Genomic DNA, 27,894 nt, shown 5'->3' with positions numbered 1-27,894 from the left:
TGAAGCCCAGAGATGTTGCCCCTCTTGCATTGAATCTCACACAGCTAATTAGGGAGTGAAGCTGGTATTAGACCTTGGGTCTCCACATTCCTAGTCCAGGCACTGGGGTGGAGAAATCTGTAAACTGGAAGATTAGCCCCTTCTCTCAACTGGCTCATGTTTGACCCCACCAAAGGGAGCAAGTAAGTCACACTCCTCCTAGTGGGGGAGGGGAAACCGCGCTGTAAAAGTGTCTATTTTTAGCCTCTGTATACGGCCTGCTCTCTGCAGACTCACTCTGGCTAACAGACTGCTGTGGGATTTAAGGCATGGTGTTGCGTGGTGGTTGCCATGCCAACGAAATTTAACAGAAATAGAGTTTTCTAGTAGATTATTCTGGTGGAGCTTGAAAGCCAGATTACAGCTCTGACTCTGAAGCTTAAATGATGCAAGTGATTAGTACTGGTAGATGGTAGGTACACAATTACACTGGTTGAAAAACAGAAAACATGAACGCAATTAGTTGCATTAGGGAGATGAAGATGTAGCAGCAGATGCTACTTAATCCTTACAGTCAGTCTGGAGCAAGTTCATTCATAACCTCTTTGGATTTTCATAATTACCTGACACTCGGTGTGTGAAATGATTTGTCTGATTCCAAAGGACTGCCTCTGATCTTCAGGCCACTTATGGGCTCTGCAACGCAGGGGACTCTGCACACACATGAGTGTTGCAGACATGGAGAAGGTATAGGAACTGATCTGGGTTCCCTTCTCAGGAGCGTATTCACATCTGAGAAGGTTCCTGTTCAGTTCTTCTAAGGTCAATTTTTGGTTAATGTAATTACCATATTTAATATATTGTAAAATACATTTCAATTCTAGAACTAGGATTTGAATCAAGCCTAACTCCAGAGTTTGGACTCTTAATTACACTGATGTGATGATTCATTTGCAAAACAAAAAAACCCAAAAAACAAACAAACAAAGTAAGACAATTACTGAGATATTTACAGTTAAAATAAAATCAAGGTTGAAATGAGTAAGTTCTGAGAAGAGAGACACCCTATGGAGTTAAGAAGATTCATTAGAGCAAGTGTCCGCAGATGAACAAAACCTCTCCTTTTGACAAGAAAACCCAATGGTAACTGTTATTCTGGTTTCATATTTCAACAGTTAGACTAGGAATATTCCAAGAGGTTTAAAAAAAAAAAAAGCTGAGTCATCAGTGTCCTTTAGAAGGAAAGAAACCTCCCTTTGGGGTGATAAATCTTCACTTTTGCTGGGGGGGAGGGTGCCCCTCAGAGATGGGGGTGCGAATGGTGCGGGTCTCGTTTCTTTATTCACAACCCTGTACTTTTCTAGATTTAGTTCTGCCAGTTAACTTAGCAGGAGGACACTCGCCAGGAAGGTTAGGGTAGACTCTCTAGGTTAGTTATTTGGGGATGTTAGGATGAAGAGGTCCTAACATATACACCCGGATCTTCCTGCTGGCAGATTTTCAAAGAAGATGCCCAGCCGTGCTTCATCCTGATGCACACTCTTCCGCTCCCCAATAACTGTAAAGTGCGAAAAAACCCTGCCAGGGCCTGCGGAAAGCGCAGCGCTTCCGAGGCTGGCACGCTTTCCTCCTTCCTCTCCAGGGGAGCGATCCCAGCACCGCTCCCGGTGATGTCAGTGGAATCCTGAGCCGGATCCCGCTCCACGGCTGGGGGAGGGCGGACGGTGCTCTCGGCAGCTGAGCACAGCAGGGGTGTCCCCTGCGAGACCACGGCAGTCCGGGACCCCCAGGGCATAAGCTCTCTCAGCGCGCGGGTCCCCGGCGACCGCGCACGCCGCCCCCGCTGGCCCGCGCCACGCTCCGCCCTGGACGCCGCTCGTCCCGGAGCGGGGGTGCGCGGGGGGTGGGAGCGGACCAGCTCAGCCTGATTTACGGCTCTGCTGAAAACCGCTTCGCACCCGCAGCAGTAGAAGCGTCGCGGCGGCAGCGGCAGCAGCAGCTGCAGGGGCAGCAACAAGTCGGGTAAGTGGGCATCTGCGCCCGCGGCCCGGCCCAGGGGGCGCGGCAGAGGGGGCCGTCCGGGCTAGGCAGTAGGTCCCGTCCCCGTACCACGGCGGGGAGTTGGGCTTCTCGGCCCCCGCCTGCGGGAACTCGTGTGCGCATGTATCCACTCTGGCACCGACGGGCTGGCACGCTGCGGGGCAGGGGCGGGGAGAGCCGGGACCCCCGAGGCACAGTCATTTCCAGCTTGCCCTGCGTAGGCAGAGGAAATTAGGGCTTGTCCGCCCACCCTGTGAACTGGAGCTTCCTCTGGGTCATTGAAACCTTGCGTACTCCCGGAGTGCGTGATTACCCATTTCCCCATGCAGGGATTCCACCCCTTCCCCTTGCTCCCTAGAATCCCGAGTTCCCCTTCTTCACCTCTGGCCTGAGTTTCCGGCCAGCGTTGGCATCCTATCTCCAGAAAACCCGTGGTCCAACAGCCCGGTGTAGCACAGGAAGAGGGTCCCCTCTTTGGGGGCCAGAGGCTTATTAACCTGGAAGCTTTGCCTAGCTGTGTGGGGACCGTTGGCGCCTCTACTTCTGAAGAGGCTGAGGGGCCTAGGAACAACACTTCTCAGTCTAGACCTCTGTTTGGGGCCCAGCGCTTGTTACATTTAAGAAGAAACCCTTCCTGGAGGGAATAGATAGGCGCTGCTTGTGGAATCGGGTTGCTAGCAGTCATCTGTTGCTAGGGCTAAGATAATAAATGTCTGCAAGGAAATAAGAACTTCCCGTTATTAAAAGAGTTATGCTGATACCCACCTGGTTCAAACTTTTGCCATCCTAGAGGTTTTCGTGTTAAAACAGACAGGACAAATCCAACCAGGACACTCTGTTTTAATAAAATCTTGTCTGTGGCCCCACTTAACGTCCAACAGTATTTGACATATCGGGTTTCCAGATTTCAGTAAATCTGGAGTATTGGGGGGGCATCATTATTATGATAACACTTTGAGTTAAATCATCATGGCAATAATTTAAAAACAAAATTAAGGGCAAAAATCTCAGGTTGAAAAGTTTGCAGCTGATTGTGTGCTTAATGCCGCTGCACCTAGTTTGAGTGATAACCTTTCCTATACTTGAGGAAAGACTGCTGAGCTTGCTGTCTTAGGACCTGTTTTGGCAATTCATGTGAGTTTTTCTCATTTTTTTTTTGTATTCATGCTTATCAGTGTCATCAGTAAAATAGGACACTTTTTTGCAGTTACTGTACTAAATTCAGGAGGGCAGGAAACTTGAATTCCACGGCGGAATCTGACACTGTCCATTTGACCTTGGATTAATTACTTTACCTCCTTGCTCCAGTCTTCTCATCTGTGGAAAGGGAATGTTACCCACCTTTTTTATCCTAAGCAGAGTTTGGCAAAATTTGTCTATAAAGGCCAAGTAGTAAGTAGTTTTGACTTAGCCTGCTGTAGAGCCTCTGTCTCAACTACTCACCTCTATCGTTTAGTGGAAAAGCAGCAGTAGACAATATGCAAATGAGTGGAATGTGGCTGGATTTGGCCCATGGATTGTAGGTTTTTAATTTTAGTAATAAGATATTAAATGCAAAAGTAATTTGGAATTTAAAAGCCTCTGTCCTCATGGAGATGATCAGCAACAATCATTTCAGTAGCATTTTTTAAACAGACGTGCCAATTACCTGTTTTATTCTCCCCTGCCCAGGACCTTGAGAGTAATGCAACAGAAGGCTTTTGAGGAAAGCAGATACCCCTGGCAGGAGTCCTTTGAGAATGTCGCTGTGTGCCTGCCATTCCGCTGCCCGAGGTGTGGGGACCATACCAGATTTAGAAGCCTGTCCTCATTGAGGGCCCATCTGGAATTCAGTCACAGCTACCAGGAAAGAACCCTCTTGACAAAATGCAGCCTCTTTCCGTCCCTCAAAGACACAGACCTAGTCAGTTCCTCAGAACCCCTGAAACAGGGAAAATTGCAGAGCTGTGGCAACATAGTGAAGCAGAAACCGAGCTATGTTAACTTGTGTAGCATTTCGCATGAACACGGCAAGGACAGGAAGCCATTTGAGGTGGTGGCAGAGAGGCCTGTGTCCTATGTGCAGACCTACACTACGGTAGACCTACGTGCAGACTCGCTGGATGGCCCGAGGTCGAGTCCTGGCCTTCCCACCTCAGACACCAAAGCAGCTTTCGAGGCACATGTCAGAGAAAAATTCAATCGGATGGTCGAGGCTGTGGACAGGACCATTGAGAAGAGAATCGATAAACTCACCAAAGAGCTGGCCCAGAAAACGGCTGAACTGTTGGAAGTTCGGGCAGCTTTTGTGCAGCTGACTCAGAAAAAGCAGGAAGTGCAGAGACGAGAGCGGGCCCTGAATAGACAGGTGGATGTGGCCGTGGAGATGATCGCAGCGCTGAGGCAACGCCTGATGGAATCCGAAGAGGAGCTTCTCAGGAAAGAAGAGTAAGTGGCGTTGAAACAGGATGCTAACCCCGTTGCTTTAGGCCCTTCCCACCCCCTCACAAGTTACACTCGAATGTTAAGCAAGGTTTGGTTTTAATCACTTGCAGGTACCTTGGCTACATCTCCCATTGATATAGTTGAATGTAGGAGGCATAAGGCTTTTAATACTATTTACCTTCTCCACTGTGGTCTCCAGCTCAGCAACATGAAAGTCGAAATATCGAATTCCTTCTCACTTTGGAAACTGTAAACCACTACAAATAATTTTTTTAGAGAGAGGAGTAGTGCAGTCTGTTCATGGGACCCTTTCCTGGCCGTGGTCGTGGGTGGGGTGGGGAGGGGGGGTGGGAGGGAGCTGAGAGGGAAGGCAGAAAGGGAGTACTAGGGGACCCTTTCCGTCTCACTGACCGTCTCCAGGCAATAAAATCAAGAACATGAGAGGCTGTCTTGTTCAAGTATACTCTAAATATAAATAATTTTGGCTTCTTTGCCATGTTGGATTACCTGTCCATATTAATTACATGTCAATAGCAGAGAATCTGTTAATTATAATTTTTATTTTGAAGAAGCAGACATTAGGATACCCAGAGGAAGCTTCTGAGATTTCCATACTCTTCTGATTTAAGTTTGAGAATTTTCTTTTTGTAAAATACTAGACTAAGTCATGCCTGCTTGCAAAGAGTTCACACGGGTTTTTACAAGTTATAGGTGATCAGAGAAGCTATTACTTTAAAAATTATCACACTTGGAAAAGCATTTCCTTATCAGAGTATGGATTCAACCCAAACTAGAAAAGTATATGTAACAATGCAGTGTTATTTCCCAAATGCTTAATGTTGGATTTAATTTTCTTTTTTCTTTTTTTTTTTTTTTGGCGGTACGCGGGCCTCTCACTGTTGTAGCCCCTCCCGTTGGGAGCACAGGCTCCGGACGCGCAGGCTCAGCGGCCATGGCTCACGGGCCCAGCCGCTCCGCGGCATGTGGGATCTTCCCCGGGCCGGGGCACGAACCCGTGTCCCCTGCATCGGCAGGCGGACTCTCAACCACTGCGCCACCAGGGAAGCCCTGGATTTAATTTTAAATGGAGGCTCAGAATTCACAGAACCAAAGGATGTAAAAATTGATTGACTGAAACAGCCTAAAAGGCAGGTTTTCAAATAAGTTGAGTTCTATTATACAGATTGTCTTAATTTCATGCTTTCTTTGCCCTGTGGCACTCTTCTATTTTGTGTTCTCTCTTAAAATGTAGTAAATTAAAGCTTCTCTACTTGGTAAGAGGCTGAGAAACTCTATATATTAAAGAGATCATCACTTGCTATTACTAAATGCTTACTGCCTACCTAGAGGGAAAGCCTGCTCTGCTCAACTAGATGATTTTAAAATCATGTAGTGAGGACGGATTTGAATCAGCCATTGATTTATTGATACTCTGCTCCTAGGGAGATGATCTCCATTGAAAAATGTTTCTCTCTTGGTTCTTGATGTTCCCTGGTGGGAAGCTAGTGCCTTGACCTGCTGTAGCACCCAGGGTGACTAACACTGCACCACTGAAAAAATGGCACATGGGGTTGCTCTATGTGCAGAGAAAAGCCTAGAATTAAATTAGTGATATTTCTGTGTGATTGACGAGCACTGAATTTAAAAGGCAACCAAATTAATTGTGTGCATTTACTTGTTTGTCATGTTTTATTTATTAAGTACACAGGTAATAATGGACATGGGATTTGGGGTGGTGGCGGCTGCCTGGAGTATGGGAGAACAATGTGACGGTAGGGAGGAGCATATGGTTAGATGTAGGTTATTGTCAAGGATCTACCTTTTATTTTGGGTGGTGTGTTCAAGGGTGCTTTGTTATTATTATTATTTTTTTTTTTTTGCGGTACGCGGGCCTCTCACTGTTGTGGCCTCTCCCGTTGCGGAGCACAGGCTCCGGATGCGCAGGCCCAGCGGCCATGGCTCATGGGCCCAGCCGCTCCATGGCGTGTGGGATCTTCCCGGACCGGGGCACGAACCCGTGTCCCCTGCTTTGGCAGGCGGACTCTCAACCACTGCACCACGAGGTAAGCCCAAAGGGTGCTTTATTATTAAAAATAACTGGTTAACTAACTTTAGTAAAAGTGGGCCATGCATGAATCCATAGTGATAATATGTTATATATGGTTAATCCAGTGCTGTTACCTGAGGACCAGTTAAAAAATTAAATATACTTGTAAAAAAAAAAAATTTAATGGGGTAAAATTGTATGTGTTACAAGTCCTCCCTCCTCACCAAACATCCCGCACCCCATCCTCTGGAGACAGCCACTGTTTAGTTCAGTGACTGTCCTTCTAGACCTTTCCTGTGTCCATACAATCATACGTACTTTTTATGCACATACAGAGTTACTGTGTTTTCCCAAGTGGAATCATGACACATACTATTCTAATCAGTTTGTTACTGATGAATACATGGTTTTGTTCCATTTTTCCTGATGTTAAAAATAATGTCTCAGTTAACGTCCTTGTACATATATCTTCATTCATGTTTTTAGGTGTATACCTGAGGGTACATTATGAGTTGATTTTTAGTATGACATTTTTGAACTACCAGGGGAAAAAAAGCAATGACATTTAAAAAAACACCTTAAATGAAAATTCAGTGAAACTGCCTTAAACTTTTAAACATAAAATAAACAAAGTCTTCATTTTGTTAAGACTTCATTTGGCCTGTGCCATTAATTTCTGTATTCAAGCCTCAAATAATCACTCTTTCTGTACATAAAATAGAACTGAAAGAGTCTTCTTTCCAGGAAGGACAGTGGAGCTCTTGGTCTGAGAGAGCAACTGTGGCCAACAGCCTCAGTGGCTACAGTGTCTAAATCCCCCACCCCAAAATGGGGAGCAGAGCAAGCCAGCTGCCCATCTGTCACACTACTGAAACCAGGGTGATTTGACTACATCTGCCTGGCTGGGCCACGCTCCTTCCTTCCACCACTCCCTCACAGTGCTAAGCCTTCCACCAAAGAGATGGCCTTTCATATACAGAAGACCTGCTTGGCCAACGAACATACCAGGAGTTGTGCTCTCCTGTTAAACCCCTCCAAACGAGCTCTCAAGGCCCATTTGTGAGAAGAAGTAGGTTGTTACAGTCCCATTTGAAATTGACTTAAACTCTGGGGACCCTTTAAGACACAGATAGTAGCTTTGGTTTAAAAAAAAGCAAACACCTAGTATTTGACATTCACATGAGGCTCTCTTGCTTATGGATTTCCCCCATAACTTTAAAATTCTTTCTTTCATACTGAAAAAAAAAAAAAAGACTTGAGGGCTGATTCTGCCTTGAGGCCATCTATAGGCTGAATCAACTCGGATTACAGAAGTCATATATATGCTCTGTAACAGAGGAGGCTGTTTGAACTGGCAGTGTTTTGTACTTTTGTCCTGAGTCTCATTGTACCTCCACAGAGAGGTATCTGTATGTTTTTGGAGTGCAAATCCAAGAAAGAAACTGCTCATTGTCTTCACAAAGTTTGTGCAACTTTAAAAGTCCTATGGAAACAGGTACTTGTATTTACTTGTTCAGGAGTATTCAGAGCTTGCAGGGTAGCACTGCCCATGATCAGGTAAATCAGTCCTAGCCAACCTTGCAGTAAGGTGTCCCTTAACAAGAAAGGACAGATTGTAGCTGATTCCTGGCTGAGCTGGTGACCTGGGCTTTGGAGAACATCAGTGTAATAGCAGTAATCCTAAATTTACTTGCACACTCATCTGTTGGTAAGGTTGGAAGGCCCTGACTGAGCACCTGTGATGTGCCCAGCACTGTGCTAGGTGTGTTTGGGGGACATGAAATTCTTGGTCTTTTTCCCTAAGGAACTTACATGCTACATAGGAAGAATAAAACATACCCATGTTCAAACTCAGGGTAGTTTGAAAAAGTGCTTACATACAAGCCACAGTTTCAAGTTGGTGAACATTAGAGAACGCATTTTCCCCACGTGGTGAGGCCAAACTGAAGGAGTGAGGAGGAAAGGTGGGATTTGCATTGGTAGCTGGAGGACAGTGACATTGAAGGACATCAGAGAGGTGACTGTTGTAAACGAACCCTGAGGGGACGTGTAATTTTAGTTCTGGAAGGTACCCACCTTCATTTTACAGATTTGGAAAATAAAGCCCAGAACAGTAGAATGACAAGGACAAAAATTTAGTAGCAAAGCTGAAACAGGAACCCAAGTTCCCTATCTCTCTGCTGAGTGCTTTTTCCATTAATTCACTGTGCTTCAGCCAGACTTTTGAAAATACGCCATCTGCCCAGAGCATCAAGACTTAGGTAATACCAAATCTGGCCCATTTTGGAATGGCTTGCTTCTCTGCTGTGTTGAGAGGGCTGCCATGGTGACATCATTTATTTTTCTGATGAGATTAAAGAAAATGTCAGGTGGCATCAAAGGTGTTGGGAAATGGGGAAATGGTGGCGTCATCAGTATAGTTGATATTAAGCTTCTGGAACACCAACCCAGGACTTATAACTTCCAACAACGGCTTTTAACTTGATCCTCTGGATGTCTGTTCCCTGTCAGGGTAGAGTACGTGCCACTACCAGCCTTTGATGGCAGTGAGGGACCTCTTTGTAATTCCATCTCTAATTTCCATCCTGCTCCCTTGCGAGCTATGACAGATAGAATCTCTCCCTTCTTCCTTCATCATTTGACTTGTTCCCAGCCTGGTGTCAGCCAGAAGACAAATCTTTACTGAGTGCTTGCTGAGTGCCAGGTACTATTCTAGGTTCTGGTCATACAGTGATAACCAAATGAGTCCAGTTCCTGCTTTCATGACAGGAGTAGACAAGCAGATAAATTAGACATTAAACATCATTAGGGGTATGTTAAAAGAGACATCGAGGGGTGGCTTGAACCAGGAATGTCCATTTAGGTTTCTATCCAAAGCTGGCCGTAGAATGCTGTCCTTTGAAGGACAAGTTTGACTTGGTAACTTGCTTTGCACAACTAAACCCTCTTGCCACTTAATTACGTCTTTCCCAGTTTTGATCAGCTAAAGCAGTGCGTGGACAGCGTGGTCTCCAGACAGTCAATCCATAGCTAGGAAGCAGGCCGAGAAAAATCATGTCAGATGTAGAGTTCAGTGGGACAGGGAGGTATCTGTTTGCTCCACATTTTACTGCATTTATGTAAATGGGGCCTCTCTATCCAGGCTGTGTTCCATGCAGACTTACGAACCAATGTAGGAAAAACTGGATGTCAAATATTCCCTCTTAGAGATGGCATCTGGTAAAATTTGGAGACCCCCCCCCAAAAAATTTCTATTTGTCTCTCTCATGTCTGTCCCTCCCTCCCCAAACTACCCTTTCTGTCTGGACTGAGGGGCTTAGAATGTGGTTTTGATCTATTTATAAGAATAATTTGACTTTCATCCTTAGAGTTATTTTTTAAGTTCTTAATTAGAACCATATATTACACTTTTTGGTGTGTTCCAGGAACTTAAAAAGGAGAGATGAGGCAAAGGGCTGACAAGAGTAGAAATGTGACATGGCTCCCGATGTGGGGCAGGTGTGGGTTCCACCCTGTGGGCCCCGCCAGGGATACAGGAGCTGACCCCGAGCTCTGAGTGTGCAGCCTGGCTTCCAGTGCTCGGAGGTGATTGGCTCCAGCTTTATGATTTGCCTTGTGGCTGACATTACAGTCGGTCTGAGGTGTTCTGTGATCAGTAGCTAGGCTATTTTTAGCCAGGGGTATTTTTACTGTTTCATATACCTCTGAAGAGGTTCATAAATCAGTAATGCAAAATGAAATTTAAATAACTTGGTAGAACTTTGCCCTTGGGATAAGAAGCTGTTAAAGGTGTTGTTTAAGAACAGGAGAGAGAGGGCTTCCCTGGTGGCGCAGTGGTTGAGAATCTGCCTGCCTAATGCAGGGGACATGGGTTCGAGCCCTGGTCTGGGAAGATCCCATATGCCGCGGAGCAACTAGACCCGTGAGCCACAACTACTGAGCGTGCGCGCCTGGAGCTTGTGCTCTGCAACAAGAGAGGCTGCGATAGTGAGAGGCCCGTGTGCCGCGATGAAGAGTGGCCCCTGCTTGCCACAACTAGAGAAAGCCCTCGCACTGAAACGAAGACCCAACACAGCAAAAATAAATAAATTACTAAGACTCCTACTCCCAACATCTAAAAAAAAAAAAAAAAAGCGCTGGATGTTTAAAAAAAAAAAAAGAACAGAAGAGAGGCATCAATTTTAGATCCCACCTTCATTTCTGAAGCAGGTACCTGTGTTGTAGGTTACTTACTGGTTTTATGCCCCAATACTTGTCTGGAAAAAGAGACAAGGAAACCTAAGTATCTTTTAGTCAGCTAAAGATTTTTGTCTAGAGATGTAGTTAGACATCTCATGCATTCAGCAGAAATTTGTGGAGTCTCTGTTGTGTGCTGGGCTCAACATTAGGTGCTGTGGGAATCACAGTGTAGGAGCAGGCCAGGGCCCTGAACTCGCTGATTTTGTGATTGACGGCGTCAGTGGCACGACGAGTCCCTGCAGTGTGTGCTGTGATAGGCTGCATGGTCTGCGGGAGAATACAGCAGGTCACCCAGCCCACATTTAGGCGAGTGGAGCCCTCAGGTTAGAGGGATCATTAGAGTGGGGGCTTGGGAAGGGACCCTGGGGGAGGGAACAGCATCTGCAGAAGAAAGCATCTGGCTTGTAGGCTGAGTGGAGTTCACTGATGCTGGAGCAGAAAGGAGGTGATGTGCAGTGATGAGACCCAAGGGGATTGTAAGGCTAAAGGATGTCCATGAAAGGTGGAAACGTAGGGAGATAGACATGATAAATGGTTTGTGGATAGTAGATTACAGTGAGTGATATGATCAGTGTGTCGTCCCTCATTAACAATGCATAGTTTGGGACTTCCCTGGTGTAGTGGTCCAGTGGGTAGGACTCCGTGCTGCCAATGCAGGGGGCCCGGGTTCCATCCCTGGTCGGGGAACTAGATCCTACATGCCGCAACTGGGAGTCTGCATGCCACAACTAAGAAGTCCACATGACGCAACTAAAGATCCCACATGCTGCAACGAAGATCCAGCATGCCGCAAATAAAACCCTTCGCAGCCAAAATAAATAAGTAAATATTTAAAACAAACAAATAAACAAAAGCAATGCATAGTTCAATGCCAATGTAAAATCGCAATGAACACCACGGTGCGTTAACGTGCATTTCCCTCTATCTCTACACCTGCTTCTAGAGTGTGTTGTTCACATGATAGTATATCTTCGATTTTTTTTTGAAATTAACCCATCTTTAACCCACTTCAGAAGAAGGAATTGAAGGGGTTCAATCTGTAAAAAATAAAATATTATCTATGTTTTAGACCTTTATAACCATCCTGTAAATAAATGAGTGCATGAGTGAACAAATATTTTTTTCTCAATAAAACTTTGATTGTACTGAAGGGGCTTTTTCACTCAGTGCTTCCTTCTACTGTGTTTGTTTCTGAATGCCTGTGAATCTCAGGATACTGAAAGATTTCTAGGTCTGCAAATCATTCAGCATGATAACGAACTTCAGGCCAGTTTCTTATACTATAGTGGTATTCTGGTATCTTTTTCTTTAGTATCAGATATTGCTTTAAATAAGCATATTTTCCATCGAAGCTTAAAACCTGAATTTCAGTCATTTTTAACCTTTTTAAAAAAAATAAATAAGAAGTCAAAGATAGGGCTGGAAGCAGCCTAGAATCAGTTAATTTCCCCAGAGCTGGTCTGCACCCATACCTGGACTGAATTTCACGTTTGCCCTTATCTTCTCATCTGGCCTTCCAGCTTTACACTGTATTCTGAGTTAGGGTTGAGAACTTAAAATAAAACCACACAGGTCTTTTACTCTGCTGTCTGATAGCATGTGTTATTCTTTTTCTTAGTCACATTCAGCCCAGCTTTGTAATTTTGTATTTATTTCAGTATTTGTTTCTTTTAATGTCTGCTTCCCCCACTATGTGAGGGGTCTGTGCAAGACAGCCGGATCCAGCCTGCCACCTGTTTTTGTGGAGCCCCGCGCTAAGAATAGTTTTTATATTTCTAAATGCTTGAAAAAAATTCAAAAGAGAAATAATAATTCATGATATATGAAAATTATATGAAATTCAAATTTCAGTGTCCATAAGTTAAGTTTTATTGTTACACAGCCTCTGTGGCTCTTTTGTGCTAGGCAGACTTGAGTAGTTGCAACAGAGACCGTATGGACTGCAGAGCCTAAACTATTTACTCTCTGGCCCTTTACAGAAAAAGTTGGCTGACCCCTGGTTAGACAGTAAGCTTCATGAGGACAGCCACCGGTTCGTGAATGCCCTCGCACTAAGCCCAGTACCTTGTAGCATTCAGTAGATGTTTGTTGAGTTCCTGAATAATGGAGTAAATAAATGTATGGATTGTGGCTGCATCGTACTAGAGTTCTAGCCCACGTCGTCCACCCTTACCAGAGCTCTGAGGTTTAGGATCACCCTGTACACGGCATGGCAGCAGTTCTCAAACTTTTTGGCCTCGCTTCCCCTTACGCTCTTAAAAAAATCTGAGGACCCCAAGAAGCTTTTCTCTGTGTGGGTTTTATCTATCAATATTTACTGTATTAAAAATTAAAATTTAGAAAGTAAAAACACTAATGCATATAAAAATAATGATATTCAATCCATTACTTGTTAACATATTTTTGTGAAAAAGAATAATTTTCCCAAAAACAATTTAGTGAAAAGAGTGGTATTGTTTTCAAAGTTTTGCGAATACTTTTAATGCCTGGCTTATTTAATAGGAGGCAGCTGAAACTTAGTTCTGCCTTCAATGTGTTGCAAATTTGTTGTTTTGGTTGAAGTAGATGAAGGAAATCCAGTCTCACACAGATATGTAGTAGGAAAATGGAGAGGTATGTTAACAGCCTTTTGAGAGAATAGTGGATATTCTGCTTTGATATTATGCCAGAGCTTGACAGTTGGTAGCTTCTCAAAGGTTAACTGCAATGTGGAATCTGAAACCACATCAGTGAACGAACACTCCCTTCTCCCCTCCATTGAAATCCATTGGTCTGTCTTGCACTTTGAATGGATATTTTACTGTTTGGAGTATAATGATTAAAGAAAGTACAAATATAAAGTAGTTAAATCTCTGTCTTTTTCATTCAGGAAATTCACAAGATTCCTTGGGAAAATAAGACGTGTTTCTGGATATTGTTAATCCAGACTGAACAGGATGTGAGAGGGGGATTTGAAGTTGTGTACATGTGCTATTCCACAATTAATCACTAGTTTCTGTTCCTGTTTTTACCTAATACGGATACCCAAACACAATCTCAGTATGAACTTCTCCAGCCCTTGTCTCGTGTAACTTCTCTTTTAAAATGAAATCATCACTGTTTTAAATGTCTTTTTTTTTTTTTTTTTCTTAGTTGATGTGAAACATCCATAAGCTGAACCTAGGTTAGCATTGGTGCCAGGTTGTTTGGAAAAAAGGGTATTAACTTCTTAGCTTTAGGGGACAAGATAATTGAATGAGGGAGGTTAGAAAAAGATGCTTCATTTTTACAACATAACACTCCACAATCAACTAGTGGCATTAATGTTTTAAAAATTTTTATATGGAACCGGTAATAAAACATCCCATGATTTAAAAATGTAGCCACAATCATAAGCTGTATTGCATTCAGATTTTGTTTTCTTGCTTTTGAGATGTTAATTCTGTGGGATTAAGCTGTCAAATATTGCTGTCTTATATTCTAAACTGTAACAGCCTGAGAGCTCAAGAAGAGTAAATATGCACAGAGAAAAAAAAAGACTGGAAAAAATACACCAGAATGTTCACAGTAGTTACCTCTGGGTGGTAGGATTATGGGTCATTTTTTGTTTCTTCCTTGTCCTTTTTAAACATTGACTACAACAAATATTTATTGAATATTATGTGTCATGTATTGTACTGAGTGATGGTCTTACAGCAAAGAACAAAAAGCTGATTCAGTCCCTGCTCAGTTAGATCTTCCATAGGTCACTTTTTGTATTTCCTATAATAAACATGAAATATTTCTGTAATGAGATAAATATAGTAAATATTATAAACCAAAATGAATTGAAAAAATATAGTGGCTCTTTTTGCTATGTTTTTGGTTTTGGTGGGCGAGAGGGTTGTGGGTTTTTGGTTGTTTCCCCTGTAAGTACCAATTTGGAGACTGGTTTATGAGTCAGTTATCCTAAACGTCACCAAACATCACCAGTAAACATCACTTGACTCCAAATGAACTGAAGCCTTGATATTGGAAAGAGGAAGGAGCAGCCATTTCCTGGGCTTTGTTTTCGGTGGTGCTTTTGAGCTGTGTGAAGATATCCCATCCAAGCGTTCTCAGTTGTAACTAAGAACCATGACAGGGCTGGATGTGGCACCTGGATGGACCCTCCACTGTTTTGCTGCTGGTTGGGGTTTGTGACTTACCTAGGAGGCAGGTCAGAGCCAAATGACGGCAGAGCTTGAAAACTGGCTTGTGTCCGTGGCTTGAACAGCTTGGAAAGTGCACATCTTCTATGCAGGGCTCATACGGAAACATCTGGAAATAAACTTGAAACTTAATGATGAAAGATAACTTTCCAAAAGGACTCTTATTTGCTATATGTGACTACTTCTTAGCTCCTGAAAGATAATGGAATTATTATGGGCTCTGGGTTTATGTTTGATCTGGATAGGAAACTAGAAAAAAGGGGACTGGTATGATGAGCAATTTTTGGAGTGAATCATTGTTAGAACCAGTCTCTTTTCTGTTTTTATAAACATAGAATTTTATAAATATATAATATAACATTTTACAGAGACGTTTGACTCTGTAGGAAGTGTCAGAAAAGTTTCAGTATGGCCAAGTGTGAGGTAATATATTTATGAGAGAAAAGTCATGACTAATTGTAAAAGTGGCTCCTTGACCAGTTGTACAGAATAAAGGATCTGGAAGCCACCACCAACTGTTTTGCAAAGACCTTCTTTGAAACTATGACTTCCTGAGCTGAACATCCCTGAAGTTCTACTCTCAAGAAATTATGGAGCTTAGCAGAAAATAAAAATCAAGTGGAGGTTGAGAAGATTCAGAGAAGGCAGTGAATTTAATGAACTCTCTAGAACAACTGCATGAGGTTAGATTTAAGAAAGCATTTAGATTTTTTAATCTAAAATGAATGAAGTTTAGGGGAACAATGATCAGAGTCCTTAGAATCTTGGTTCTGCGTGAGTAGAACATGGCCAGAAACATGAGGGACCGCTCTCTGACGGTTGCGAGTTCAAAGACACATAAAGGAAATACTATATCCAACAGGCAGTGAAATTATGGAAATCAGTAGCTCCAGTGAGTGTGACAAAACAGACAAAGGGGATGGCCAAAAAGATCTTCATGATTTCTTATTAAGTGAGGCAAAGCAAATGAGAGAATTGTGATACTGTATACCTGGTAGTACTGATGTGTGTGTGTGTGTGTGTGTGTGTATTTGTAGAGATGTTTGTGAGGATGGTTACCAAAATGTAAACAGTGGTGGTCTTAGGATAATGGGGTTTCAGGTGATATTTTCTTCATTATATTTTAATGTGTTTGAATTTTTTATAAAGAACTTATTTAGTTATAATTCAGTAAAGTATTATTTTCATACTTGCATTAGAAATAAAAAGATATAAAATAGTAATATAGTTATTAAAATTTTTCTGGATCTCTGAATCGCAATGAATTATGTAGGTAAAGGTATTTTGCTCAACTTTTTAGGGAAGGGCAACCTGAACATTGCTTCTCCTATGTCAGCTAAAGTAGCTTCCCCAACAGACCTTGGATCTACCTCAAGATGGCAGTTCTTGGACTGTTTCATTCTTAGCTCAGAAATATACTATTGGGGCTTCCCTGGTGGCGCAGTGGTTGAGAGTCCGCCTGCCAATGCAGGGGACGCAGGTTTGTGCCCCGGTCCAGGAAGATCCCACATGCCGCGGAGCGGCTGGGCCCGTGAGCCATGGCTGCTGAGCCTGCGCGTCCGGAGCCTGTGCTCTGCAACGGGAGAGGCCACAACAGTGAGAGGCCCGCATAATGCAAAAAAAAAAAAAAAATATATATATATATATATACTATTGGACATGGTGACTCCTTTTATATGCTTTGGTGCTCAGTGTGGCCTCTTGCTTCCATACTTCCTTCCCTGTAGTCTTTTCTTCCCCAATAGCCAGACTTTTCAAATGTAAGTCAGAACTTTTCTCGAAAGTGGCCAGTGGTTTCCCATCTCATAATAACATCTGGCACACTGACCTGTGAGGCCCCGCCTGGCTCCCTGCTCTGGCTGTCCTCCCCTCCCCACTCTGCTTTGTCCTTGCAGGCCTCCTTGCTGTACCTCAGGCCATTCTGCACATTCCCACCAAGCACCTGGCTTGCTCTTCCCAGCTATCTGCATGGCTGTTCCTTGCTTCCTGGTGTCTGTTCAAATGCTGCCCCATCCAAAAGGTTGTCCTGACTTTGCTTTCTATAGTTTCACTTACTCCTTCCCTTCCTCCATCATTTGCTGTCCCCGTGCCCTGTTTCTCCTTAGCCCTTATCACCATATGACATATATGTTTATTTGTATATTTTATAGTGACTGTCTTCTACTAAAATGTAGTGTCTAAATGTGTCAATTAAAATGTAATTTTATCTCTTTTATCATGCTGTGGCCATACTGCCTAGGGCAGTACCTGACACATAGTAGGCACTCAGTAAATATGTATTGAATGAATGAATTCCTGTCTCGCTTCTGCATTTTGTGTTCTGATGTTTTTGCCTTGCAGAGAAGTGGTTACATTCAACCATTTCCTGGAAGCAGCCGCTGAGAAGGAGGTTCAAGGGAAAGCTCGGCTCCAGGACTTTATTGAGAACCTGCTGCACCGGGTAGAACTGGCGGAAAAGCAGTTGGAGTACTATCACAGCCAGCAGGCCGCTGGCCTCTGCCGGGACACCAGTGAGCACGTGGTGAGTCACGCAGGCCCCACACCAGGTGTGAGGGCTGTGATATATCAGGTGGGGTCAAGGACGCAAGAAACGGGAACTGGAGAATGATTTGCAGGAGTTTTCTAGACATCATTTGAAAGCACTGCCCTGGCCATGCCTGTGTCAGGGAAGTGATACAGGTGAGTTCAAGACACTTGGAAGTAAACAACATCCTGGATGCACGGTCTCCATTTCTTCACTCTCCAGCTCCACACCAAGCTGAGTTGGTAGAAATATTTTTATATTGTAGAATGACAGTTTGAAGTATACAAAGAAATCATCTGTCCCTACCTTGGTGTCAAGTATATTGGAAGTTATTATCCTGTTTTGGAGCTCTTCAAGGAATCTTCTGAAAACTTCCATGCTTCTTAGTTAGCAAAATTTAACCACATTTTTTCTTTAATAGGAAGGAAAACACTATTTGGTAGTCTCTATTGGTGAAACATTCTTTAAGTAGATTTTCAAAAAGGCTAAGAAAAATTCACAGGTGATATGCTATGATACATTTTTGCATACAATTTTACATATGGTTTCAGGGACTTAAAAAACGCCTAGAGCCCAAATGAGAACCCTGAATATGGATGAAGGTCCAGACTCTCATAAGTGGCTTTTTTTTTTGGCTGCATTGGGTCTTCGGTGCTGCGCGAGGGCTTTCTCTAGCTGTGGCGAGCGGGGGCTACTCTTTGTTGTGGTGCACGGGCTTATCGTTGCGGTGGCTTCTCTTGTTGCAGAGCATGGGCTCTAGGTGCGCGGGCTTCACTAGTTGTAGCACGTGGGCTCAGCAGTTGTGGCACACACAGGCTTAGTTGCTCCACGGCACGTGGGATCTTCCTGGACGTGGATTGAACCCATGTCCCCTGCATTGGCAGGTGGATTCTTAACCATTGCGCCACCAGGGAAGGCCCTCATAAGTGGCTTTATCAAGATTACCTGGTCTCTTCAGAGGGTGGGGTGTTTACAAATAACCATGCTGTAGGTGTCAGAGGTGGACGGCCATATTTGCCCTCTATACAATCTCCTTGGTGGTATAAACAACAAAGCCAAAGAATGGATTTTTGAAAACCTAAAGTGGTTTATTTATAACATTTTCATTATCCATTGAATTTTATTTATGCTTACCACCTTCCCAGAAGATTTAAAGATGATTCTTTTACTAACCCCCAAATGGACTATATATATGAGGAAAAGAAAAATAGGGAACATTTATGCTAACCAAAAGGTTAGGAAGGTTGCTACTGGTTGATTGAAAAGTTTAGGTTGAGCAGTCTGGAAGCCAAGATTAACAGAATACATGATTAAATAATCGAAGAAGGAATGAAATGAAAGGCATGTGGATAAAGAAGGAAGACGGGAGGGAGAGAGACAGCAGGAAAGAACAGAGACATGGAGGAAGGAAAGAAATGAAGAATCTTACACAGTGCCTACTGTAGTAACGTTCCCTCAGCCTTCGAGCCGTACAGCTGGGCAAGCGCCAGAACTTCCCAGTCAGGAACAAAGTAGACTGGAAGGAAGTAAATGTGTCATGCTTGTGAGGTTTCAGTAACTGTCATCAAAGCAGTTTCAGCTACGTGACGTATTTATTATTTTCCAGGTGGGTGTCTGTGGTCTCCTGAGAAGGAACGTTTATTCCCCTCCTCGATTCCCCTGTCACCTCCTTGGGAAATGCAAGAGTGCAGTCTCGGCTGGAGGGACACTCTGAGCCCTTTCCTGCCTCCTTCTTCCACCTTGCCATCTCTCAGGGGAGGGTTGTGGCATGAGGTCACCGAGCCCAGATGTGAGGTGAGAGGGCCTGGCTTCTAGATCATTCCCACCCTGCTTCTGACTGGATGAGACAGTTTGTCTTCCTGGGCCTATCATTCTTCTATAAAATGAAGCAGTTGGACTAGATGCTGTATAAGGGCTTTTGGCCTCTTAAATTCTGTGATCATCACCTGACTTTGGTGATTAGGAATTCTAAAATTAAAATGTAGCCATGATATTTTCAGTATTTAGTCTTATTAGTAACCCAGAACTAAGAAATGTATAAATTATTAGTAACCCAGAGCTAAGAAGGTCTCAGAAAATAATGGAAGGCAATGAGAAAGAAAGGAAGCCCATTAGTTCTCGCCTTTATTTATATTTCTGTGCTCACTTCTTCTGCTGACTTTACTTTTCCAGCTTGGAAACTGAACACCTTTTAAAAGACATGGCCAGTCCTTACTTCTCATCCTGCTGTATCATGTAATCAAAAGTTGAACAGCATCTCAGCTCTTCTAGTCAGATGTATAGATATAAAATTATGTGTGTGTATGTGTACACGTAACATATATATACACACACGCACACATAAGTATGTGTATACACACACACACACACACACACACACACACACACATACATGTACATACAAATACGGTAGGACATTTAATTAATAAATATTTGTTTCTGTTCTCTATGTCCCAAAACCTGACATCATCTGCCTTCTTCAGATTTGATCTACATAAGGAAGAGTTGACTAATTCAGATCAAATAAAGTGCAGTTAAGATTGTAGCAGGGAATTTAGAAGTGAGAGCTGTCTGTGAGTAGGGCATGATCAGGCTGTAGTGAGGTCAGCTGACTTTTGGAGGGAGAACACATTGCCCTGAGAAGACCAAGAATGAGATGTTTGATTTCTGAAAGTATGGGCAGATGTGGTTTCCCCTGTTTCCATGTATAGTCCTCTAAACTCTACTTTGGACCATAGCGTACCACGTTATGAGACAGTCTACAAACCCTAAGACCATTTTACCTTTTTACTTAGTCTGTTTCATCATAATAAAATACATTCACCACGTCTTTGATGTAATTAAACTACTCAGTCTGGCCTCTCTGGTATCTGTGGCTATGGATACATGGAAGAACTTGGATTCTTTTAGCAGGAAAACCTTTGAATCGTATCTTTAGTAACCAGTTTGGCCCAGCTGAATGAAGGTGCAGGGCACCAAGAAGCCTAGGCTTCTGGAGCCTCAGCCCCGCCCAGGAGAGCTCCTTGCCACAGTGCACCCCAGGATGGAGTAGAACTTTCTGACTGACTCCCCCCACCTCCGCTCCCTCCTCCAGAACAGTGGGGAATGCTGTCAGGAGCCTGGCTGGCTCTTGCCATCTCCAACAAGGCTGCTGTACAGAAACAGTGCGGCCTTGTCATCTCCCTTCTTTTCCAGCCCCCAGTTCCCTCCCTCTCTCCTCTTCCCTCTTTTTCTCATTACCACCTCCAGAGAGTAGTGACATTTCTAGATTGACGTGTTAAATTGCTTCTTTCTAAGATGTCTTCTAGCTTTAAGATTCTTTTGTGCTCTAGAAGAATTTCCTTCCCCCTCATGTTTAGTGCCTTTTCTGAAATAATGTTTCGGCATATGTATCTTTCCCTTAATCCTCTTGAGCATTTATGTTCTTTTTCACCTGGCTGATTTCTAAAAATGTAATATGCTTACTCAGGTAATTTGTCTGTATGCTCAGAAACATGCTGTCGAATTAGACACAAAGTGACCTAATATCTCATCTGCCAAAATCACTCACAGAACTGCTCAAATGGAAGGTCATGAAATAGCTTGGATAATCTTATTTTAAGCATTGCATTTATTTCCTGCAGGTTGCTAAATTAGGACTAGCAGTAATTCATTTAACATATTTACTGGGGATGCAGTGCTTACTGGGTGCTGAGGAAACTGCTGTGAACGAGATCGATGAGGTCCCTGGTCTCAGGGAGGAGGGGCACACAATAAGCAAACAGATAATGAAGATAATTTCGTATAGTGAAGATCCTACTATAAAGAAAAAAGTAAGATGATATGTTTGAGATGGCCACTTTAGCTTTAGCAAAAAGCTTTCAAAAAAAGCCTTGCTGAAGAGGCAACATTTGCACTGTGACCTGAATAACAAGGACGCAGCTCTGTGAGAATTTGGAAGTGGAATATTCTAGGCGAAGGAATAGGAAATGCAGCTGCTTCAGGAGGGAACAAGCTTGGCATGTTTGAGTGGTGGGTGATAAGTCAGAGAGGTAGGAGGGATCCAGATCAGGCAGCGGCTTCTTGGTCATATAAGGAGTTTGCATATGTTCCACTGCACACGGGGAAGCCATTGGAAGGTTTTAAGTAGGAGGTGATCTGTGTTTTAGCAAAATCACTCTGCTGCTCTGTGGGGAATTGACTGGAGGGGTGCAAAAATGAGCGACAAGTTAGAAAGCTCTTCTCTTGTGGCAGATGAGGGGGGATGGCAGCTTGGGTAGAACCGAGTTGAGAGAGGTGAAGGGTATCGGATATGTTCTTGGAGGAAAATTGACAAGACCAGCTGGCCTTGCTGAAGGATTAGATTTAGCTGGCGAGGGAAAGTGAGCAGTCAAAAATGAGTCCAAGGTTTTGGCCTCAAAAATTAAGTATATACAGAGGGGAAGTTGGAGGAGGGCTAGGTGTCCAGTTTCCCAAAACCTGTCATAACCTGAGACACCATATTTGTCTTTTAAGTACTTAAATTGGCTCTCAGTGCAAGGTTATTTATATTTTTTCAACCTGAAACCTTGACCAAGGACTCTCTTGATCCCCATCTTCATACCCTCCTCTCCCTAAATAAAAAGAAGACAAAGTAGCTGGACCAGGAGAAAAGGGAGGTAGGTAGTTGGGCTAAGTGGGAAGAGCATCTCCATCTGCCTGAGGCTGTGGAGGCCTCTTGTGTTCACAGGGAGGAGAGCACATGAAATTCTTTGGTGCCTGTGATATCGGCCCCACCTCCACCCCAAGACTCATAATCTAGCAGATCACTGTTGGCCTTTTCCCTGTGAGAGAAGCACACACACACACACAACTTCTGCATAAAATTCCAAAGGGAATTATGTACCCATATGCAATACATCATCACACTATATGCTTGCATACATACATAAAGTTGAACATATTTTGTCATGCCTGAATAATAATAATTTTTTTTTAAGTGGGAAAGTATTTAAAAGGAAGGAAAACCCTGTAAGTTTTTAGAGTTTATATACACACTAAAACCCATTCAAGGAGCCCAGCTGATGGGGAGCGGGGGCAGGCGGACTGGGAGAAAGAGGGTAGAAATGCTGATGCCTTTGGGGTTCCCGGAAACTACCAGTCTGGTGTTTGCTGGAGCCATCTGTTCCCCCTTCTTTGTATATTGCAAGACCTCATGACCCTCACGCAGGGAATGTGCCTTTTTCTGTTCACGTTTACTACTCTCATGCCAAACCCAGCCAGCGTGGACAGGGTCAGCAATAACGCGGACTTTCAGTTGTGTCCCAAGGCAGAAGGCAGGAGTCTCATCTTACCTTCCTAGGCACGTGACCCTCAGAAGTCTGCTGAAGAAAGCTGCTTTCTGATTTGCTCCTGACTAAAGTTCAAGCTTCACACAGAAGACCTGGAGGAAGATCCTGTTATGCTGAGCTTGGTTTCTCCGGTGATTTGAGTATAGCAGGGATGCATGTCTTGGCCACGCTGCGCCAGGATGGCCCTTTCTCCACATTCTCTTTGTTGTCCTCTTCTTCCGTCAGTCTGCTTGCGGATGTGACACCACTTCTTTCAGTAAAGGCTGCATGAGGGAGGTTGGGAATATGCTATAAATACACTTGCCTATAAAGTGTCTGGTGACACGTGGAACACAAAATGATAATTATCATTTATTCTGCAAATGATATTCTGAGCCCAGCCACAAAAGTGCATGCAGATATTTTATTGAGAGTGGAAAATAACCTCAAAGATAGATGGCCTCAGGACATTTGTGGAGTTGGTCTTCGTATGCTCTCATTTTAGAAATGATGTATTTTAGGCAATAAACATTTGATGCCAATTTTCCCCGTAGTTGATACACTGTGACCAGACATAGCTGTAGTAAATTAGCTGCAAATACAGCCTGAATCAATCAAGAAATAATGGCACATCATTCCAGTTTTTAAAAACATGTTTCTTCAAGTGTTGTTCTCTTGAGGGGCTGTTTAACTTTTTGAAATTTTTGAGATCTGCTGATACTGGCTTCTTGGAAATCTCAGAGCAGGGAGCCACAGAGGCTTCCTGAGTAAGCAGAGCTGAGCATGAAACGTTCTTGTTCTCCGCGGTGATGGATGGTGCCATGGGCAGTGATCCCGATACCAGTTACCGGCTTCTTTAATGGGAATACAGTTTCTTAAAAATATAAGCAACGAGGATTTTAAAAGCCGAATCCAGCCTTTAAGTGAAGTAATGTTTTGTCTTATTTGTTTTCCTTCAGCTTACAGATATCTCCTCAAATAGGAAATCCAAATGCCTGTATGTATATCTTTTTATACTTAGGCTATTTGATATTGTTTGCATAATATGTGTTCCTGTTGCACTTTATATGATATCTATAATATAAGTGGCTTTGAGAGTTTCAGGAGAAAATTTACCTCCTTGTGTACCTAACTTTCTAAAATGTGGATGTGACTTTTAACTCTGCTAATAGTCTGTGAGTATACGGCAGTATGATAGTAATGCAGGAGTCTTTTTAAAATATTGTATAATATAACTTTCTCTTATTGTGCTATAGTGTAGTCGTAATATCTCTATAGCACTATTAATGTAGTGTGCACACTAATTTATATATATATACATTTATACTGTGAATCATATACTTTATGATAGCTGTACTACAGATGTTTGAATCCCCGAGAAGTCACTTAAAGAGTCAAGAGATAAGGGTTCTCGTCCCATCTTCTCCATAGACCACTGTATGTATTACCCTGGATAGTCATTTAAGTTTTCTCTACCTCAGTTTTTATCACTGGTAAATAAGACTAGTAATATCTCCCTGGGAATTTAGTATCATGAGATCACTTCATGAAGGCCATAGAAATTTTTGGAAGAAAAATATCAATATATATTATTTGTTTTACTGGCAGCATTATTGCCACCTTAGCATGCAGGAGTGATTGTTCCATGAGTAGTTTTTATTCTTTTAAGGATTTAAAGAAATCTTTCTTTCTGCTCATCTCCCTCCCCGCCCCCAACCATTTGTAGAAGCCGAGGGCACCCACATTCTGTGTGTAACCACCCTGATCTCAAGACCCATTTCCATCCAAAGGGAAGGAGCTACCTGAAAAAAGCCAAGGATGACAGAGCCAGCATGCAGCCTGCTAATAAGTCCATGCACGAACAGGCCGAGTCCGCAAGAGAACTCTGCAGACCAGCAAAGAAAGGGGAGCCTCTAGGATTTACCCGGAAAGGCAACATAAGGCCCAAAATGGCCAAAAAAAAGCCAACAGCGATTGTGAACATCATCTGAAAGGGTGGATGGCTCTGGACAACCACCACTGGGCTTTGGGAATGTTGTTCTAGGGGTCAGTAATGTTCTTTTAGACACAAGCCATCATAAAACACATTTCATGTCCATACAGGCACCTGGATTAACCAGAATTTAACAAACGGAAATCTCGGTGAACCAGAATTTTTTACAAGTCCCTTTTGGAAGCAAGAGGCAAATTACAGAAAGAATTTTTTAAAAATGCAAGCAGTCTTATTCCAAACTTTTAGTAAAATGAAGCTCCAACTTCTAAGATGGTTAGCCCGTCTCCAGCCGTTTCCACATCTGGAGTTCTGTGCAGTGGTTAATTCTCAGGCCCAAGGCCAAAAAAGATGTCAGGCACTGGAAAAAAACTCAACCTGTGCCCCCTGCTCTGTGAGTTGTGAGGCAAGGAATGGGAATGTAAAGTCCTGTTAATAGTAGTGAAATAAACATATTTTTGTTTGTTTTTAACCTTACCCTCAATTACTTTGGGAGCTTCCAAAATAAGGCTGTTTCCCTGAGTATTCTGATTAATCAAGATTTCAGTGTTTGGGCTGCTTCAAGGACTCGTTCTGTCAGACTTCAGTTGTCATTTCGACAGACTGTTTTCTAGTTTGTTTCATTCAGGTTTTTGTTTCCCTGGATGCATGTTTATTCTTACTTTGATGCACCTCTGTTCTCTTCTTTGGCTGAGTATTCTGCACCCTAAGACCAAGCTGCCAGCCTCTATCTTAATAGCTGCTTCTACTGCTATGGTTGGGGAGGATAGTAAAACACTTTTGATCGGCACCCATCACCAGTTCAGGGTCTGAATGGTTGGATGCCAGTGGATTGCACATTTAGTGCATTGTGAGCCATCCCGGAGACACCACAGATGTTACTCAGCCCTTTCCTAAGACCTGCTTCCCGGGGGGTGTCAGCATCCTCTCTGTTAGCTGTAGGCATGACTTTCTCCTTGCTGGCCTAACTTTTTCCACCTCCTGCTGCTTCTGTGCCCTTTTATGACTAAAATACATGTTCTTACCTTTCAACCAAGTATCTGATGTATTTGCTGTATACGGCCTTCTAAAGTAATTTCTGAAATAAACATTGCATGTGGGATCCAGGATCTGAGATTGTCCTCCCTGCCCTGCCTCCCTAAAATGGCCTTGGTTTCCATAAAGAACCATCTGTTACGAACCTCCTGCTTTACAATTTTCTTCAAGAATGAATTTCCGTGTTACTTTTTTTTTTTTTAATTAGCAATATCATCAGGTCTCCTGCAGAGTTTACAAGTGCTGACATTCTTCTGGAAATAAGAACAATTATGTCCACAAATATATACATTTATTTGTATAAATGTACAGCACATAACACATACAAAATATATATGTCAAGTATATTAATAATTTATTTTTAAATACTCATGAAAAAGGTGTGTGTTTGTGGTGGGTGGTTTTTAAACTATGTATTTTCATGTAAATTGAATTCTCTTATTTTAAAAATTAAAGCTGTAACCTAATTAACATTAGTAGAATTATGATTGTTATTGCAATAAACATCAGATTAGCAATGCATTAAAAATAGGTAACAAAGCAATTACTTAAAATGCCAGTAAATTGAAAAGTGTAACTTATACAAATGCTTTGAACCTATCGTAGTGAAAATGTTAATTTTTGAATCTTCACCTTGACTTTTGGCTCACGGGGGTGGGCTTTTCACGTGGCGTATAGGCAACTATTAAGTGGGAAAATACATTGCTGTGAATATCACTGTTTAGGCTAACACTAAAAACTGTAACGTTATAATAATTATTTATTTGGAGAATTAATCTCCTTCAAGGTTATTTATTATTGATGTTTATACCATGATTGCACTTTAGCCTTTTACATACTAAAAACTTGACTTGTTTGTTGTATTGCATGCTCTTTGTCCCATAATGTGTATGTGCAATGACAACAGTTTGCTTTTAAAGGTGATAGAAGCCAGATTTTTTCCCCATTTTATTTAATGTAACTTACATTTTCACTTTTCATTTAATATGCCTAGAGGGCATGACAGCTCTCTTTGACAGTGGTACCCAGTGACCTTAAGAAAGCACCATAATGTCATATCTACTCTATGTACATTACACAAGAGAAATGATTTTAAGGTTTATTATATTAAAAAAATTTTTTAAGTTCTAACTAAATTCTGACTCTTACATAAGGTGATGCATTATGTATACTGTGCTTCCTTAGAGGCATAAATTTGCTTTTGAGACATGGGAGCCACCTCATGCTAAGGGATATCCCATTTACATGCCTTGGCCTGAGTCTTGTGCCATGTCCAACTTGGGTCTTATTTTTAAATATTTTCTGTGTCTTAATAGGCAGTCAACCTTAGAATTGCTTTTTTGAAGAAATCACCAAAGTTTCTGGGAAAACATGTTCAAGTTTAAACTGAAGAATGGATCTAATTTTATCATTTGCTTTGTAAGGAAGAAATCTTTATTTCAAACCTTCTTTCATTCTCTTTTCCCAAACTAGGTTACAGATTCTTAAATGCAAAGTTCAGATAACTTAGACACTGTTTTCCGGTATTCTTCAGGGTCATTTTGTTGTATGGAAGTAGGAATATTCTGTTCCCAGATTTAAAAAGAAAGTTTTTAGATTATGAAATAATAATAAAGCTATATTTATGACTAACATGTTGGTATGTTTTGTCTAGTTGAAGTGTTTCCAGGGAACCAAGTGTGCTTGTCTATTAACAGTGAACAAAATAGTTCTTCATGAATAAGTTGTTCATTGTACATATAAACACTATGATCTTGTACCTATAAATTTTCTTGAGATCTTTTTTGTTTATCATAATACTTCTATCTAAAGGTTCTTTTTACATATGTTCACACTCAGAAGTCCTCATTAAAAGCTCATTTGGCACTTTTCTCCCATCTTCCTCCACAACCATAAGTAATTTTCCTACACTGTATTTTTAAACTTATCAACTTTTAGCAGAAACCATGAACAGATTTCACAGTGTATATCCCAGACTATATGTGCTATACATTCTAGTCATTACAAGGCTCAGGAAGTGATCAGGATAGTTAACAGAATTATATCATTGGTACAATTACTCAGCCATTGGTCTTCTAAGAACCACGGAATTAGGAAAATTTATGGGATTCCATTTGTTCAGAAGCTGTTAGAGTTGTTAGGGAGGTGACCTCAGTCTG

General features: G+C 42.4%; 2 protein-coding genes and 1 long non-coding RNA gene across 9 annotated transcripts in view; 1 reads left to right on the top strand and 2 right to left on the bottom strand.

Moving 5' to 3' along the window:
- RTKN2 (rhotekin 2) overlaps positions 1-4,281 on the bottom strand; it is a 213,618-nt gene extending 209,337 nt beyond the window's left edge. Inside the window, exon 1 of the mRNA XM_079900723.1 lies at positions 4,255-4,281. The gene's annotated coding sequence lies outside the window, so the exon portion shown is untranslated. The remainder of the gene's footprint in view (positions 1-4,254) is intronic.
- ZNF365 (zinc finger protein 365) lies at positions 1,391-27,367 on the top strand. The gene is made up of 5 exons (XM_079900725.1): positions 1,391-2,001; positions 3,691-4,446; positions 17,239-17,419; positions 23,670-23,707; positions 24,437-27,367. Exons 2-5 carry the CDS (start codon positions 3,704-3,706, stop codon positions 24,699-24,701), a joined length of 1,227 nt encoding a protein of 408 aa, XP_079756851.1. The 5' UTR covers positions 1,391-2,001; positions 3,691-3,703; the 3' UTR covers positions 24,702-27,367.
- The window catches only part of LOC307175547, a 407,817-nt gene continuing 384,248 nt past the window's right edge, over positions 4,326-27,894 (bottom strand). For 6 of the 7 annotated variants that reach the window (XR_013824357.1, XR_013824358.1, XR_013824359.1 and 3 more), the window contains 3 exons: positions 22,735-22,994; positions 14,896-15,007; positions 4,326-4,429 (listed from right to left, as the gene is read on the bottom strand). This is a non-coding gene — a long non-coding RNA (uncharacterized lncRNA). The remainder of the gene's footprint in view (positions 4,430-14,895; positions 15,008-22,734; positions 22,995-27,894) is intronic. The other variant, XR_013824361.1, reaches the window with a different exon arrangement.

This window comes from Stenella coeruleoalba (genome assembly GCF_951394435.1).
Source record: "Stenella coeruleoalba genome assembly, chromosome: 16".
NCBI lineage: Eukaryota > Metazoa > Chordata > Mammalia > Artiodactyla > Delphinidae > Stenella > Stenella coeruleoalba.
Note: the sequence above shows the minus strand (reverse complement) of the source record. Positions and strands in the feature narration are given on the sequence as shown.